This window comes from Acanthochromis polyacanthus, chromosome 16 (assembly GCF_021347895.1).
Source record: "Acanthochromis polyacanthus isolate Apoly-LR-REF ecotype Palm Island chromosome 16, KAUST_Apoly_ChrSc, whole genome shotgun sequence".
NCBI classification, from domain to species: Eukaryota; Metazoa; Chordata; class Actinopteri; family Pomacentridae; genus Acanthochromis; species Acanthochromis polyacanthus.
Window position 1 is genome coordinate 11,254,809 of NC_067128.1, and position 17,697 is coordinate 11,272,505.

At 42.5% G+C, this 17,697-nt stretch overlaps 1 protein-coding gene across 2 annotated transcripts; it reads left to right on the forward strand.

Moving 5' to 3' along the window:
- The first annotated feature begins 1,599 nt into the window (after nt 1-1,599).
- ppp4r4 (protein phosphatase 4, regulatory subunit 4) lies at nt 1,600-16,575 on the forward strand. 2 transcript variants are annotated; one of them, XM_022212417.2, is made up of 25 exons: nt 1,600-3,112; nt 4,439-4,512; nt 6,639-6,741; nt 6,861-7,038; nt 7,141-7,214; nt 7,428-7,534; nt 7,705-7,812; nt 8,329-8,450; nt 8,562-8,684; nt 9,564-9,706; nt 9,787-9,906; nt 10,162-10,239; nt 10,727-10,810; nt 10,959-11,132; nt 11,221-11,326; nt 11,456-11,603; nt 11,705-11,849; nt 11,966-12,004; nt 12,097-12,168; nt 12,248-12,311; nt 12,397-12,471; nt 12,581-12,671; nt 13,986-14,047; nt 14,818-15,409; nt 16,303-16,575. In XM_022212417.2, the coding sequence occupies exons 1-25, from the start codon at nt 3,005-3,007 to the stop codon at nt 16,346-16,348; spliced, it is 3,036 nt and encodes a 1,011-aa protein (XP_022068109.2). In that variant the 5' UTR covers nt 1,600-3,004; the 3' UTR covers nt 16,349-16,575. The 2 variants fall into 2 exon arrangements, with proteins under 2 accessions (XP_022068109.2, XP_022068110.2); XM_022212418.2 differs by having other exon boundaries at nt 1,601-3,112; nt 6,861-7,008.
- The last annotated feature ends 1,122 nt before the right edge of the window (nt 16,576-17,697 follow it).

Genomic DNA, 17,697 nt, shown 5'->3' on the forward strand with positions numbered 1-17,697 from the left:
TAAACTATGACGTTTTTGAAGACATACTGAACTATGACATTATTTTTTCCTTTTAATATTATCTTTTGGGCTTTCTTCAATTTTTTATTAATAGGCATAGTGCAAGAGTGACAGGAAATGGGGCAGAAGAGTTGGCGGAAGACATGCAGTAAAGGGCCATGAGCAGGAACCGAACCCGGGCCACTAGGTCGGGACCAGCTCCTGTACATGGGTTGCCTGCTTAACCCGTTGAGCTATACGAGTGCCCCGAAGTAAAAAGTTTTTGATCAAATTTTAGACGACATACGAAAGTATGACGTTTTTGATCAAATTTTGGACGACATACTAAACTATGACATTTTTGATCAAATTTTGGACGACATACTAAACTATGACATTTTTGTCCAAATTTTGGACGACATACTAAACTATGACGTTTTTGATGAAATTTTGGACGACATACTAAACTATGACGTTTTTGATGAAATTTTGGACGACATATTAAGCTATGACATTTTTGATCAAATATTGGACGAAATACTAAACTGACATTTTTGTCCAAATTTTGGACGCCTTACTAAACTATGACGTTTTTGATCAAATTTTGGACAACATACTAAACTAAGACATTTTTGGTGACATTTTTGACGACATGTGACGTCCTAAACTAAAACGCTTTTAATCAAATTTTGGACGACATACTAAATGATGACATTTTTGTTCATATTTTGGATGACATACTAAACTATGACATTTTTGTCCAAATTTTGGACGACATACTAAACTATGACATTTTTGATCAAATTTTGACGACATACTAAACTATGACGTTTTTAAACAAATTTTGGACGAAATACTAAACTGACATTTTTGTACATATTTTGGACGACATTCTAAATGATGACGTTTTTGTCCAAATTTTGGACGACATACTAAACTATGACGTTTTTGATCAAGTTTTGGATGACATACTAAACTATGATGTTTTTGATCAAATTTTGGACGACATTCTAAACTATAACGTTTTTGTCATATTTTGGACGATGTACCAAACTATGACGTTTTAGTGATATTTTTGGACGACACACTAAACTATGATGTTTTGGTCACATTTTGGATGAAGTACTAAATTATGACTTTTTAATATAGTTTGTACAGCATACTAAAACAATGAAATTTTTGTCACATTTGGGATGACATAATAAACTGACGTTTTTTACACAATTTGGACGATATTGTAAATCAGGACGTTTTAGTGACATTTTGGATTACATACTATGCTGTAACATTTATTCTAAGTTGTTTTCATTTTCAGTCAGGTGTGTTTATAGTTAGTTCACAGTCAGGTGTCATCATACAGGTAGTTTGATCATACAGTTAGTTTACAGTCAGGTGTGTTTATAGTTTTCACAGTCAGGTGTGATCATACAGGTGGTTTTATTCTTCAGGTGGTTTTCAGTCAGTCTGCAGGTGACCACACATAAATTGCACATTAACTGTTCTCAGTGTTTCATCTGTGCGTTTCTGTGAGCATCGGTGTGAAACCACCATCAAGTCTCTTAAACTGGACTTTGTGAATGAGCTGGATCACAGACAGCCGTTTCCATGGAAACCGGTTTAGCTGCTGCAGTGCGGCCGTTAGCCTGCAGCTAGCCGCCCTGCTATTCATCACCCGGTCCTGGTCCGGTTTCAGCCCGGTTCGGGTGCCAGTCTGCGGTCAGGGCCGCTTCATCAGCAGGTCAGACAAGTCTATAAAACCACACTTAGACATTCGGACTTACTGCTGTCTCACAAATGTCTGTTCACATTTTTAGCAATTTTAACGCCTCACAGTTTGTGTCGCTATGATGTCCTACCGTAACAACCTGCTGTAGGATTTTGTAATAAAATCAAGATTGAGGAAAATCTACCGACAAGATGTATTTCCAAATAAAATCTCAACCTTTAAACCCTATTATTTGAGACAGCTCGGTACCGCCCTCCGTGTGGGAGCGACCAGACGGACCCGAGTTCAGAAACACCGACTCTTTATTAAAATAATTGCTCGTTGATGTGAAAAGTGTAGGCCGAAGTGAGTGGGACGTTCCGTTTCATCAAACATGCCATTTCTTTAAGGTCTATCGGACTGCCAGCTTCACCCATGAGCACAGACGCAATACAGCGCTGAAATTTTAACGCAGTTCGGCGTGACGCTCCTATCGCACAGACCTCCACCGCTGAGAGGGCTGGAGAAGGTCTGGATTTGATCTCAAGTGGGGTTTTTGGACTACTTATATGCGCCGAACTGAAGAGGATACCCTGTTGATCTGCTCCCTGTCTCATTTTTTAAATATCTCGCCTGTTCTTTAGTAATGATATGCTTTAATGTGAGTTTTGAGCTGGACTCTGGTGCTGATATAGCTTCGTTTGGAGATGTGGGTCCTGCTGGTACCCCGAAATGAAGAGAGATTTTATATGACACCTCTGCTTTAGGTTTTAATAGGTCGTTGGCTTAATTGTACTGGAAATAAGAGTTAAAACCTCCATTCTGTTAACGGACTCTGGTGTGTTGTTGCCTCCGCATTAAAGAGAGCGAGGATTGGTTTGGAAAGCGTCCCGGGGATGGTGTTTGACAGTGGCAGGCTATGGGGTCTGTTCCCCACTCCAACTAACACTGTGGGATGTTATAGATGTTCCTCGGAGAAGTGGAGATTTTACTGAAATATTCGCAGCTTGTGGGACACTGTGGGCGCCGAATCGAAGACCGATCAGTGTTGATTTGTAATATGTTTGCTTTGGAACTTCTGACCGTCCACTTCGCCTGCAAATGAGCGAATGAATGTTATATTATTAGACTTTTGAGCGGAGTCTGGCGTGACGTTCCCTCCGCCGCGGACAGAGCGAGCAGGGATCTCCTTGGAAACGGCTAGTGACAGTCCCCCGCCCCTCCCGCCCCCTCCTCTCATCAGGGATGGTTGGTACTGAGATCCACCGCCTGCTCTCCCACTAACAGCCAGTAGCAAACTGGGCCGCTTCCAGTGAGCAGATGTTCCCCAGCAGAATGGCTCTGAGCCAGTCCAGCCTGCTGTGCGGTCCGCTGGAGGAGCTGCAGGAGCTCGCCTTCATCGAGAGGCCGATCCGCAGGAGTCTCAAGGTAGGTGTGCATGTCAGCTTGTCAGCTTGCTCAGATTCACGTTCTCATGAAGAACTATTCCCGCACACATACATGAAGCAGGCGCTCATGTGTCTCCAGCACATGTGGGAGACATGAGAAGTGACGATGATGATGGTGATGGTGATGATGAGAAATGTTGGATGAGTCAGTGGGAGGAAGATCAGCGGCCTCCATGCAGGAAGCAGAGGGGAGACCCGCTATCTGCGCAGCATGACGCAGTTTGTCCGTCTGTCTCTCCACCTGTCTGTCTGTCAGCGCAGAGAGACAGACAGGTTTCAGGATCTCCTCCTCCTCAAATCCAGTCAGCAAAGAAATCCGAACATCATTATGCAGTGATCATCATGTTTGCAGAGCAGGCTTGTGTGCACAGGAGGAGTTGAAGCTGTGAACTAATGCATTAATAAATAATCCATGTATGATTAAACAGTCAGAGGTGTGAGAGACAGCAGCAGAGTGAGGGCTGATGACACATAATTAAAGCACAGAAACACAAATGCTGACCAGTTCATCATCATTCATTCATTTTAATTGAATTGATTTAATTTTATGAGGCTTGAAATCAAGGTTTGAGTCAGTGTTGTAATTTATATAGAGGGTGAAAAGGAAACACCTAGCACAAGTCAGTTTTTTTTCCATCAGAATGAGGCACAGAGATGTGACATTAGAGACAGACAGACAGACAGACAGCTGGAGAGATAAACACTTGACTATAATGAAAAAGACAAAAGGAGGAGGAAGAACAGTTCTGATTCTTTTTACACGGAAGCATCAGCATCAATAACTAATCAATAAAAGGAATCAGAAAACAGTCTGATGTCAGATTTCCACCTGTAGCTGCGGGGGCGGGGTTTCGGGGGTGATTGTGTCACGAGGGGGCGGGCCCGTGGGTGTTCTTATGGGAGAAACCCGACGTCATAATGACGCAGACACACACCCCCGTCTTCTCCCACACACACACACACACACACACACACACACACACACACACACACACACACACACACAGTGTATTCCTATCCTTGTGGGGATCTACCATTGACTCCCATTCATATCTAACCCCTAACCCTTACCCTAACCCAGACCAAAACAATGCCTAACCCTAAAGAAACGTTTTTGCACTTTCACTTTTTTTAGTAACAACAACATGGCACACACACACACACACACACACACACACACACACACACACACACACACACACACACACACACAGAAACACCTGTCTGAGGGTTTTCATCACAGGCAGATCAGACAGATCACTGCCGGGTGATGAGTCGACTTGCTGTGTCTGTTGTTCCCCATCAGACTGCAGAGGAGATCGATCAGCTGACTGTGGACGAAGACTTGAACGACATCGAGAGGGCCGTCTACCTGCTCAGGTGAGATCTGACCTGCAGCTTTAAGAACACAAGTGGGACCTCTCCTCTGTGGAGTTTAAGCTGGATGAGAGAGGTGGACCTCAGAGCAGGACTCCAGGCTGGAATCTCACCTAAAGTCTGCACTACATCAGGCCAAGCAGCCACACACTGGTTATTAACTGTTTAAGTCAACTCACAGTTTCTGAATCTGGATAGGAATGTGTTCACTTAAAAAGACATGGACATGTCTAAAGCTGCATATTTCCCATGAGAAGAACAAGCGCTATACTAATATGAGTACTTTGTGATACAGACTGAAAGCAACAAATATGCCAAAAGCAATAGCAAAAAAGTGAGGTGAAAAAAATCTCACTGTGAATGTGTACAAGCTTATCAATCTCACTGCTCATCATTAAATGTCCCATACAGCAAAAATTCGGTTTTATTGTGGTTTAGTGGTTGTTATAAACTTGGAGGTGTAAAATCAAATCTGTTAACATAACAAGACATTCCTGAAGAAAACCTCACAGCTTTACAACCCAATAACACTTTTAATGCCCTGCCAGGTATCAGCTGGGGAACTAATAGCTCAAACTTTGTATAATCCTCACTCTCACTGCCTGCTGCTTCTAGGTGAGACATTCAGAAACAAAATACGCCAAATGTTCTGCTGTTGGCTGTAAGAGGGAACACAAGAGTCTTCATGCACTCCCAGCAACTGAGAAACTGAAGATCCAGTGGATTCTTTTTTTTTATTGATGGAAATGTCACTACAACAACAGGAAAATCCCTACAGTTTGCATTTGTGCTGCTAATGTGGCTAATGCTGTCGTTAGCTGTGATCATATGACCTCAAGTCAGAGCTATGTGAAATTGGACTGAGTATGAAATAGTGACTTAAGTGAAGTCCATTAAGACTACATGTTAACTAGCAGTCACTTATGAGCCATTTTACCTCTGCACCGCTAACCTACTGATTTTGTAACTATAACGCTGTCTGAAAAACGACATAGAAATAACAGCTGTGCTGTGAATTCTTAGACAAAAAATGAGAGGCTGTAGAAAATCCTGGTCTCATATATTCATTCACGTCAGTGCCATCTCTCCCATATAGTCAGTTAAAATTAAAACGAGTTAGTTAAAATTTCCATAGTGAACATTAAAACTAGCAAAAAATAAGACTAGTTTAAAATTAAAACCATTTACATTGAATGAGATGAGTAAAAATAAAACTAGCTAAAGTTAAAACTCGGTAAACTTAAAACTAGTGATGATGACCACCATTTAAAATGAGACCAGTAGCAATTAAAAGTGGTTAAATTAAAAACTAGTTGAAATAAGACCAGCTACAATGGACATGACTTAAATAAGGATAGTTTAAATGAAAGATACTTAGAATTAAAACTAGTTGCAGTGAACGTTAGTTAAAATGTGGCTGTCTACATTTTAAAGTAGTTACAATAATAAGTAAATATAAGACTAAAAATTAAACTTGATAAAATGACTAGTCCAATGAACACCAGGTATAATAAAACTAGTTCAAAGTAAACCTAATTAATTAATTAAACTTAAAAGTGCTCACGAGGAACACTACTAAAAATAAGGATAGTCATATTTAAGGCTAGTTAAAATATAAACAAGTTAAAGTGAGACTAGGGAAAAACACCAGTGAAAAATAACTAGTGACAATAAACACTAGTTAAAGTAAGACTAGCTAATATCTTGGGTTGAGAAACAAGAACAAATAAACAAGCTTTTATATGTATGAAGATTTCAGGAGGCCTCAGGCGGAGCACAAGGCTCTCAGTTCTCCAGCAGTCCTCCTTCACTGTGACCCAGTAAACCCTGGAGCTAATTAAACACTGGAGGTAATCAGCAGTCCCATCCCAGAGGAGCTAAACTAGTTCACTGAACTGATTCGTAAACAGGACAGTGGAGACAGGAAGAGATACTGGACATTGGAGTTCATAGCTGGACATGTGAGCCTGTCCTGGTTCCAGCTGTAGAGTAATCAGGGTTCAGGTTTGGGTTCTTGGCTTTTTGATGTGGAAACATTCTCACTTCACATTTTGCCGACCATATATCACCCCTCTGTCACCCCTCTGTCTGCTGTCTGACTCCCCTTTGCCCTCCTCTCTGCTCCTCAGTGTGGGTCAAGAGGTGCAAAGGGCCAGTGTCATCAGTAACCTCCCAAGTCTTGTCCGCCAGAATCCAGCTGAGACTTTTCGCCGTGTCGTACCAAAAGTTCGGGTACGTATCATCTGCCAGAGAAGGAGGATGAGGACAGGATGTGGACAATACTCCAGGACATGACAGGTGTGTTGTATAGGTGTGTCTCACAGGTAACCTTTCCTGTCCTTGTGACCCAGGAGGTCCTGAATGGAGCTGGGGGTGAAATCCAGCTGGCAGCAGCAGGGTCATTTTTAACAATCCTCCAGGACGACATCATCCTGATCCACACCCACACCTACTCCATCCTGAAAACTGTTCTGCTGCACCTGAACCACCGGGACACAGGTAACCCACACCTGTACTATCAAGACACAGGTAATGACGCCTGAGCAACCAAAACACACCAGGAAATACACCTAACCCACAACGTGTTGACATCGCTGTAACAGTTGCTCATTTTGCCATCTTTATTGACAGTGATTAGCAACGCCTGGTTAGAGACTCTGCTATCAGCCATCAACGCTCTGCCCAAAGAGACCATTAAACAAGAGGTCAGTTAATGATCAATATTTTCCAGCAGAACTGCTCTGGATTCACCTGCTAGTAACTGATTAAAATTGCATGATTTAAGTGAGGGACTGCATCACAAACAATGTGAACAAAAGATCTGAGAATGACTTCCATTTTTTTAAGATTTCTTTGTTTTCAATCCTGCTATACTTCTGAACCTGCTTGTCTCACCCTCTACCTGTCTGTCTCTACAGGTGCTAAACCCTCTCCTGTATCAGTCTCAGCTGTCTCACTCGCTTCAGGCTCGTCTGGCCAGCTGTCGCATTTTAGGGAAAGTTGCCTGCAAGTTTGATTCTCACATGTGAGCTGCATCACAGCTTGTACCATTATATACTCTGAACACTCTTCTACGACCCATACAGCATACACTCTGAACACTGCAGTACTATTGTAATATAGCCTATCTTTGTACATGTGCTGATCAGGTGTCATCTCACCTGCTCTGATACTAACAGTATTTCTGTGCATCAGAGTGAAGAAGGAGCTACTGCCACTGGCTCGTTCTTTATGTCAAGACCCGGAGTTTGAGGTCAGAGCATGTATGTGCCGTCAGCTGGAGGGTATCGCCAGAGCTACTGGGTAACTGCCAGCAACTGACAGCCACACACGAACCTAACAAAAACCGAATGAGTTCTACACAACAATCAAGCATAGACCTGACACCGACTAAATGGTGACCAAACAATGACCAAATGACAATCAAACAACTACCAAATGATGACCAAATATAAACACAGCAACGACCAACATTAACCCAACTGCAAACGACTACCAAACACCAACCAAACAAGAACCTTATACCAACCAAGCAACCAACATATAGCTATTCACAACCAAACATAAACCAATCACCAACGAAACAAAGACCAATCACCAGCAGAACAATAACAAAATGATGATCTACCACAAACCTAACTCAGATCAAATAGCAGCCAAACAACCAGCAACACTAACCAGTAACCAAAACAACAACTAAACAACGACGTAACATAAACCTAACACTGATCAAATGACAACCAAAAGCTGACCATACAACAACCAAATGTAACTTCAACATGCTGTGTGATAAGACAGTGTGTACTGTCTGTCCTTCAGGGTGGATGACACCAGAATGGAGCTCCTCCCTGAGCTGGTGGAGCTTGCTGGAGATGAGGAGAGCACTGTCCGTCTTGCTGCCTTCGACACCATCATCAACCTGATGGAGATGATGGACAGCGGTGAGTCGGAAGTTTGGTTCTATTCAAGTATTAGTTCTTCAGGCAGAAGAAGTAAGTCAGCGGTGCAAATCTCTCTAAACATCTGGTTTATTGTGTCCTCTTCCTCTTCAGATGACCGACTCCATGTTGTGATTCCCCTGGTGATGTCGGTGTGTGAGGCCTCATCGCAGGCAGATGAGGCCATTGTGGCGTCTCTGTCATTCCAGTTTGGGAAGCTCTGCAGCGGACTGGCAGGTGAGATTCAGCACAAAAAGTGGAAGACGAACGCACTTTGGTTTAAATTGATTTCATATTCAGAACAAAAGACTGATTGTGTAATCTCGATCAACTAATAGACACCAGTTTGATAAGCAGGTATAGGTCTCTGTACTAGAGCCAGAGAGCTGTATGGCAACAGTTTCTGGTGGGTTTACTCAGCAGCAACTGGTCCCAGGAAAGGGGTGAGGCTAAGAGTGAATCCAGAACACAGATGAAGCAGTGGCAGCCCTGAGAGAGGAGCTCATCATGAGCACCTAATGGTCAGGTTAGGGTTAGCACTGTAAGTGGGATGTTGGCATGCACATTTTAATACATTTTAGCTGTTTAAACTTGTTCCAGGGATATGGGAAGTCAGTCTCTAAGAGAGAATTAGCCAGTGTCTATGCCAAAGGTAAAGTGTTACCAGCTTGATGTAGTTGATGTTGTGTCCCCATGTAGCACCAGGTCTGGAATCACACTGGACTTCTGGGATCAGACTCTACTTTTTTGAGTTATCCAGGGTGGAAGATGCCATCCAAGAGGGTCATCTGTATTGTCAACACCTTCTCAAACAGTGTCATTCGCAAGTGTCTCATAGTTAGACCATTCTGTGGTGTGGAATGGCTCCACCTCATCATTCTGCTGTAGGGAAAAAATTTAGTCAACACTAGTCACTGCAAAAATGCAATTCAGTGCGTACAGTCCTCTTTGAATTCAGGAGTCACTGTTGCCTTGGGACTTCATGGTTTGGCCGAATGACAACAAAACCTAGAGAGGATGGAAGGAACAGCTTCATTGGAACTAGTGTAATGTTTTTTGTAATTGGTCTGTGCCAGGTGGATCATCACATTTCTGAGTTTTATCACTTCATTTCAGGGTCTCTGTCAGATGAGCAGAAGGGCCGTTTACTGCAGAGGTTTAAGGTGCTGTGTGTCGCGGGACTGCAGACTGAAGGTAACCAGGCTGACGGTAACAACGAGGCTACGCTGATTCGCTGCAACTGTTGCTACAACCTGCCGGTACACAGGCAAACACACACTCAGCTTCAGGGTTCCTCAGTTCTCCAGGTGGTGAGATCACTTTGTGTTCTCTTCCCCAGGCCATGGTGGTGTTTGCAGACTCGGTTCACTTTCTGTCGGAGCTTTACCCCTCTTTTTCGAGTCTTTGTAGTGACCCAGAGGTCAGCGTCCGGCGAAGTGCTGCAGCCAGTTTCCATCAGGTGAGATCACCATCACCACAACACTAACGGTCCTACTGGTGCCCCTGGTGGGTGCAGCAGGCATTACAGTCTTATTAAGGTTCAGTAATGGGTTTGTTTGTGGGAACAAGAACTGTCCCTGTAATTAGGCTAGCAGCTTTTTTTGGTAGGAAATCAAGATATAGCATTTAAAATAAAAGATGACACATCACAGCAAATCACTCTGATTGGCTGTCTCCTATGATGTCACATGGTGTCCCTGCATCCTCCTGTTAGGTGGTGAAGCTGCTCGGTTCAAATGTCCAACTTGTCCACAAGGAGCTTCTGTCTCTGCTGCAGGACGATGCTCTAGAGGTGAGACCCCACACCCACCAATACTGTTCTGCCAATCGGGAAGCATCTCTGTATTCATTACTTTAGTATCCTATAATGTCACAATGTTAATGTTTGTTAGGCCAAGTTTTGTATTTTATGTTTCGATAATATTTTATGGGGAAAACAATCAGCAGATTAAGCCATAGTTAAAACAATCATCATATGCAGTCCTATACAAAATAGATTAAAATGAGCTCCACCTCAACCAGCTACGAGAGTAATATGCTACTTTTACAATAATGCATGAAAAATCATCCAGTGATATGATATTTAACAGTTTTACTCTCACACAGGACAGTTTTCTGCACCACTTTTATTTTTAATGCTTCAAGTACATTTTTCTGGCTATATATATGTATTTTCACTTGAAGTCATTTGACTTACAGCGCTTTTACTTGTGACAGTGTTCATTGGTACTTTTACTTAAGTAAAGAATCGCAATCCTCCCTCCACAACTGCTGTTTAGGTGTTGGATGCTTTGATGAATTACTTGGAGGAAACTCTGGAGGCAGTTCTATCTAGGGGAGAGAACCTTGCCCTGGACAATAAGGTCAGAAGTAAAACTCAGTTCAATGTGGTTTAGTTTCTTCTCACGTAGTTTCTCTTTCCATGTGGTACTTGATCTTCGAGCTGACTTTAAAAATGACATTTCTGTTCTCCTGTGTTGTTCGCTCGTGTTGTGCCGTGGTCATCCTCAGTTTCCAGAGCTGCTGTCGGCGCTGCTGTTAGCAGAACAGAAAGTTGGATGTTCTCTGCGTTGGCGGCTCCATGAGAAGCTGCTGCAGCGTTACTGCTGCCTGGCCAGACTGCTTCCTGGAGAACTGCTGCACCAGAGCTTCTCTCCTCGTATCTTTATTATCCTCACCACTAATGTCAGCACTACCAGGCGCCACATCACACAATACCACAGGTAAACCAGGCGACAGACAGGTAACTCTGCTCTGCTTGTTTTGGTTGCAGAAAGTATTGCCAGTGCAGAAGGAGGCGGCTCGTACATTTTGCACTTTTCTGCGCTACAACCGCAAACAGGAGCAGCGCCAGGAGATGATGGAGCGACTGATCCAGGGTCTGAACATTTCTGCTTCTACTGGTTCCTCTGTTTCTTTTAACAGTAGAGTCAGCATCACTTCAATCTATGTGAAAAAATTACAGAACCTCTGTCAGGATATAAGACATATTGTGTTTATGATCTCAGATCTGGCTCAGGGTCGCAGTTACTGGAACCGTCTAAGATTCCTTGATGTTTGTGAAACTGCCACCGAGATTTTCTCCCGAAAATATTTCAACGAGCACTTCTTGATCCCAGCACTGGAGCTGGTTCATGACCCTGTTGCCAATGTCAGGTAGATCCTCATCATTCTTTTCAATGACACAGCTAAAATCTGCCTGACATCACACATAGCACATCTGTCTGTCTGTCTGTCTGCCTGTCTTTTTTTCTCAGGTACAAGCTGTGCCAGTTGTTGCCCAGGTTGCGTTCGTCACTTCGCTTGCCAGCTGACAAACAGCTGCTGCAGAAACTTGACTTCTGCGTCCAGAAACTTCTCTGCAGAGAGAAAGACAAAGATGTGGTGGCCACAATCCGCAAGGTAACACCTACCAGAGACCAGTCGAGGGTGTTGCTGTAACATTTAAACCTGCCAACCAGTTTATTTATGAGGGATGAAAGTGATCAAAGATTAACTGTGTCCATCATGTTTTTCAGACAGTGTTGGAACTGGACAAATTGGACCTATCAGAACCTGTAAGCAGCTGGTTTAATGAAGGCCTAAATTGTTGATACATCAGGTTCACTTCTATCCTCTAACCACCTTGGTGTCTTGTGTCTGTGAACAGTTTCACAAGAGGCAGGAGAGGGACTTGCTAGACCAGAAGAAGGAGAAGGAGGAAACTCTGCTACTGGAGATGGTGAGGCTGAGCTTAAAAGCTGGTCTTCAGTTTTTAACTGGTCTGTGTTTTTTTTTAATGGCATCTGTTTTGTCATCAGGAACAGCTGGAGCGCCAACAGAGCGATGGAAAGCTGAACTCTGATAAACATACGGAAAGAAAACGTAAGCTGAACTTTTACTTTATAAAAAAAGTCACAGAAGAGGGTTGTATTTGCAGTCCCGTCTGTAAACCACATTTCTTTGACAGGAAGAGACAGTAAGACCAGTCTGTCTGCAACAAAGTCCATGTCAGTGTCTTCGTCTGGAACAGTCGCGTCCTCTGGTGAGATGGAGAGAATGAAGATGAGCTCCAACTCTTCCTCATTGATGATGATGATGTCATGATGGTGAAGGTGATGGCGTCATGATGTTGATGATAATCCTCTGTGCAGGTAAAGAAATGAGGAAGGCTAAACTCTCTCGGAGTCGGTCCCTCAGCAGTCAACCAACATCGTCCAAACCTCTGAACTCAGACCGAACTCTGTAAGAATTCAGCTCAATTGAGTTTTTTTATTGCACCAATTCATAACACAAATAATCTCAGGGCACTGTACATCGTAACCTTGCAAAGGCTATTGCAAAGCAAAACTCCACAAATCCAGCAGCTAATTCCACTGAAGAGGAGCCTTATGGCTGAAATCTCGCATTCTGCTTCTAGAAACTCTAGGAATAAAAAGGAAGCCTGCACTCTGAGACCAACGTGCTCTGTTCGAATAGTACTACGAGTTCTTTAAGATAAGTTGGAACATAGTTATTAAGAGCTTTGTGTGTGAGGAGAAGGGTTTTAGTCTCTATTCTGTTCAGGATTTTACAGGAAGCCAGTGTAGAGAAGTTAAATGTGGGAGAAATATGATCTCTGTGGGTGGTTCCCGTCAGAATTCTAGTTGCAGTATTTTGGATCAGCTGGAGGTTTTTCACAGAGTTATTGGAACATCCTGATAGAACGTGATCATAACTGTCCAGACTGAAGGCTACAAATGTATGGAGTAGTCTTTTAGCATCACTCTGAGACAAAATGTTCCTGATCTTCCCACTATGGCAGCTGAAATAAGGCTGCCCTAAAGACTTCTGTTTTGTGTCAGTTTAAGGATTCACCTTGTTCTAAAATAATTTAAACTTTCCTGTTTGAAATTTCTAATTCATCATATACAAGCCTTAATGTCTTTAAGACATGCCTGAAACCTATTAAGTCTAGCTAGATGTCACCTGCATTGCAGTGAAGGTTTATGTAGTGTTTGCTAATAGTAATGCCTAAGCGGAGCATGTGCAAAGTGAATAGTATTGGTCCTAGCTCAGAACCCTGTGGAACTCCATGATTAACTGTTGTGGGCATGAAAGGATCATTGTCGACATGAAAAAACTGGAATATATCTAAATGATAGTGATGATCAACCAGCCTAGTGCAGTTCCTTTAATCCCAATGACATGTTCCAGTCTCTATAATGAAAAGTTGTAATCACCTGTGTCAAATGCAGCACTGAGATCCAGCTGAAGAAGAATAGAGATGAGTCCACTGTCTTAGGCTATAAAAAGATTATTGGTGACATTGGCCAGTGCTGCTTGTGTGCTATGATGTCCTCTATGTCCTGACTGAAAGTCTTCAAACAAACAATTTTTGTGCAGATGGTCATATAATTGATTTGCTCCAGGTTTTTCAAAGGTTTCTACACAAGGGGGCGGTTGGATGAAGGTTCAAAATTACCTAAAACACCTAAATTAAGAGGTTGCATATTGAAGGGTAAAACATTCATTAACCATGGTTTACTAAAATTTAAAGCACGTTTTTTGGTGTTTCAGGAAAGTCAAAGAGCTGAGCAGCACATCCGGATCTGGGAAGTCCTCCATGTTGTCCAGTAAAGGTACAGCCTCCACACACCCTCACACAGCCAGAACCCTGACATTCAGTGGCCCAATCGCAATCTCCACCCTAAGGCCTAAGTACTAAACCCTCACAGACTTCACTGACATCACAGCTGGAGTGTCTGAGTGTGTGAGTTCATGAGGGCTTGAAATGATATAAAATGGAGGAATGAGACACGCTATAACAACTGCACACTTTGCTGTAAAACAATATATCATTATTCAAAAAAAGTGAACTTGGACTCCTGTATCATTCTGGGTAGTTTATCACTCCCTCTGTCTGGCATTACAGTATTTGTACAATTTACAAAACTACCAAAAATCAGGAAGGCAATGACCATCTATAAATTCTGTGCAGATGTTTCACTGAAAATTCAAACAACTCTACAAAACTGCAATAAATATTCATAACGCGAGCAGCCTGTGCAGTTTGACAAACTTCCTAGCCGATTCCTTGTACACAATTCATGTGTGGTTTGTGTATATGTTATGTTTTGTGGGGGTGCAGGACAACCACAATTGTATGTCAGTAATTTTGCTGTGACTCATGTGCAAGCCCCTCAGGAATGCCTGCAGATATCTGAACTTACAGAACAAGCACATATGAGCATTGGAAAGTCCACGTCAGAGCCCTCATGTACTTGACGATTTGAGAGTGGGACCCTCCAAAGCCCTAAAGCACTTAGAAACACATCTGAGAGTCCATTATTCTGTTAGTGTGGAGATAAGTATTGGGCCAGTATTCCACATCACTTCTTGTGTCTCACAGATGACTCCCTAAGGACGGCCCACTTCACCATGGCCACCCAGTCCGCCACCTCCATGCCGGTCTTGATCCGCAGCAACACGACTAGCCTCCTGGACAGGGCCAGTACTCTGGATCAGAGAGACCATAGATCCAGTACACTGGACCACAGAACTAGTAACATGGACCACAGGAACAATATGATAGACCTCAGAACCAGTACCTTGGACCATAGGACCAGTGCCAATGACCAGAGAGACTACAGAACCAGTACCCTGGACCAGAGAGACTACAGAACCAGTCCCTTGGACCAGAGAGACCACCGAGCCAGTACCTTGGACCAGAGAGACCATAGGACCACTACCTTGGACCAGAGAGATCACAGGACCACTACCTTGGACCAGAGAGATCACAGGACCACTACCTTGGACCAGAGAGACCACAGGACCACTACCTTGGACCAGAGAGACCATAGGACCACTACCTTGGACCAGAGAGACCATAGGACCACTACCTTGGACCAGAGAGACCATAGGACCAGTACCTTGGACCAGCGTAGTAAAACGATGGACCGTGGGTGTGGGGTGAAGGACAGCCAATCCAGGAAGCTCTCAATGTGAGTTCAGGCTGATAGTTCAACCTCACAGTTTAATGGTCCCATGTGATTGTCAGGTTCTGCAGGTTTTACAGTTTCAAAGGCCCCTTAGACCAGTTTCAGGATTGGCTCCAAAACTAAGTACCATTGGAGCTTCTTCTTCTTTTTTTTAAAACCAATTTAAGATCAGTCCTTTACAAAGCCACCTGGATGGTTTGGTCTTTTGTGATTCCACTGTCAGAGCCTTGGTTTACTCCTGCCTTAAGCCTTGTCTAACTTTGTTTAGTCCTGCTATTGTTTAGTCAACACATTTCTCTAAATTTGCCCTGTTTAAACCCAGTCTTTATTTAGTTTAACTCTTGTCTATTATCGCTGAACAAGGAAGACACCACATGTCGGTGGGTGCCCGATGTCAAATGGTCACTGCAGAGGCGGGTGTTGAAGTGAACCTCAGTTCTCCATCTCATCATTCTTATGAAATTTAAATGAGAAAGCAGAGCTGTTTCACAAATTCTGCCATCCATTGAAGATGCATTTAAATAGCTATCTAGTAGACTGTAGACTGTAGCAGGTGTAGTAACTCATGATTGAGTGGGAGCACCACAGATGCCAGTGTGCTCTAGTTTAGTGTGCTCTAGTTTGGATAATGTTGTAGTGTTGAAGTAAGATACTCATGTACTCATGGCTCCACTGCATCAGTGAGCCATAATTTCTTGAACCTAAAAATGTTAAATTTGTTGAAAATATTGAACGGTCTAACTCCACAATCCCTGTTATTGAGCTCTGACTTCAGTCTGGTCTAAACCTGGTCTGATTTTAGTTTTCACTTTACTTCTGAGTATTAGCTAAATAGTCTGGTTACATTTTAAAAATAATCAATGTTTTTTTCTTTTCTTTTTAAAAAAAATCTCTAGAAACAGGAAGTCGAACTCTTTTAGTGTCCAGTCAGGACGAGACTGAAGATGGTGGTCATCATCCTCCACCAGGCCATCAGCGAATCAAGGAGAGGTTGCCATAGAGACAGCAGTTACAGGAGGCTACCCAGAATGCAACAGGATATCATCTCTGCCTTACAGTCACAAACAGAGACAGTAGAGTCTGACTTCTATTTATATCTACTGAGCACTGTGTATTCTAATGATTTCATTCTGCCACCTGATTGGTTCAGTAAACTCCACTCATACAAACTTTTGGTGTCTTCTTATTGTTTTCGGCTGCTAAAGTGTGATTAGTTGGATAAATGGTGAAGTCACAGCGGTGGCTTTACTTTTTGATTGGTCTGTATGATGGCTGCGTTGGTCATGTGAGGTCACTGAGATTTTGTTGTAGGGGTTTGATAGTTTCATATTGGATGGGCACCTAACAGTAACACCTAACAGTTAAGTTTCAGATTTAACATTATAAACTAGTTGTAGTCATATCCCAATCATCTATGACATCATTCTGCAGTCAGAACAGCATTTGGATACATGTATTTCCGTTTGGACTAGTCAAAATTGTTGCAGAAACTGTTGCATTTCGCCACTCATGTGAGACTTCTCTTTGAATATCAATCCAACAAAGAGTTTGACCTGTTTTAGCAGAAGTAATGGTAGCTGCTTTGGTGGATAAGCTTGTTCAAAAAGTTAGTATAATAAAAAGAGCTTAATGGTTAAAGATGTTTTAATGGTTTAAATTACCTAGAAGGCTGCTCTGACATGCCTTTAAAACAGCTTGTCATACACAGTTGCAGTTTCGGTGCCACAGTATGTCTGAAAACCAAACTGCTTCCGCCTTCGACTTTCCATAGCTTTTAATGTGACTACAGTCTTCTACAATGTGATTTTAACTTGTCAACAGTCTCACTCCAGATATCTGTAATTACATTTTGATACAAAAGAATTCCAGTTCACAACATCTATGTTATTTTGACTAGTTCAAATATAATTGATATAAAAAATGACAAAGTAGATATGTTGAGCGGGAATTAAACATATCTTGAACTACAACCATGACTAGTCAGGTATCTTGAACTGGAATCAATACTATCCATAATTCGACTGCAGATATCCACAGTTCACATTGCAGATATCTGTAGCAAGAAACCCTATATGCGCACATGGTAAAAGTGACGACATTTGTCCAGCTCAATATGTGCAAAATGACAATTGTGGATTGGATGAATGATGACATAGATACCTGAAATGTTCTTTTTGACAAATAGATCTTCAATACGTATCCAGTTTAGCCACTAGTTGCCAAAGCGGCTTGCCATACGTTGCTAAGATAAAACTATGGATGTTTTCAGAGCTCTGATACGGTGCCATGAT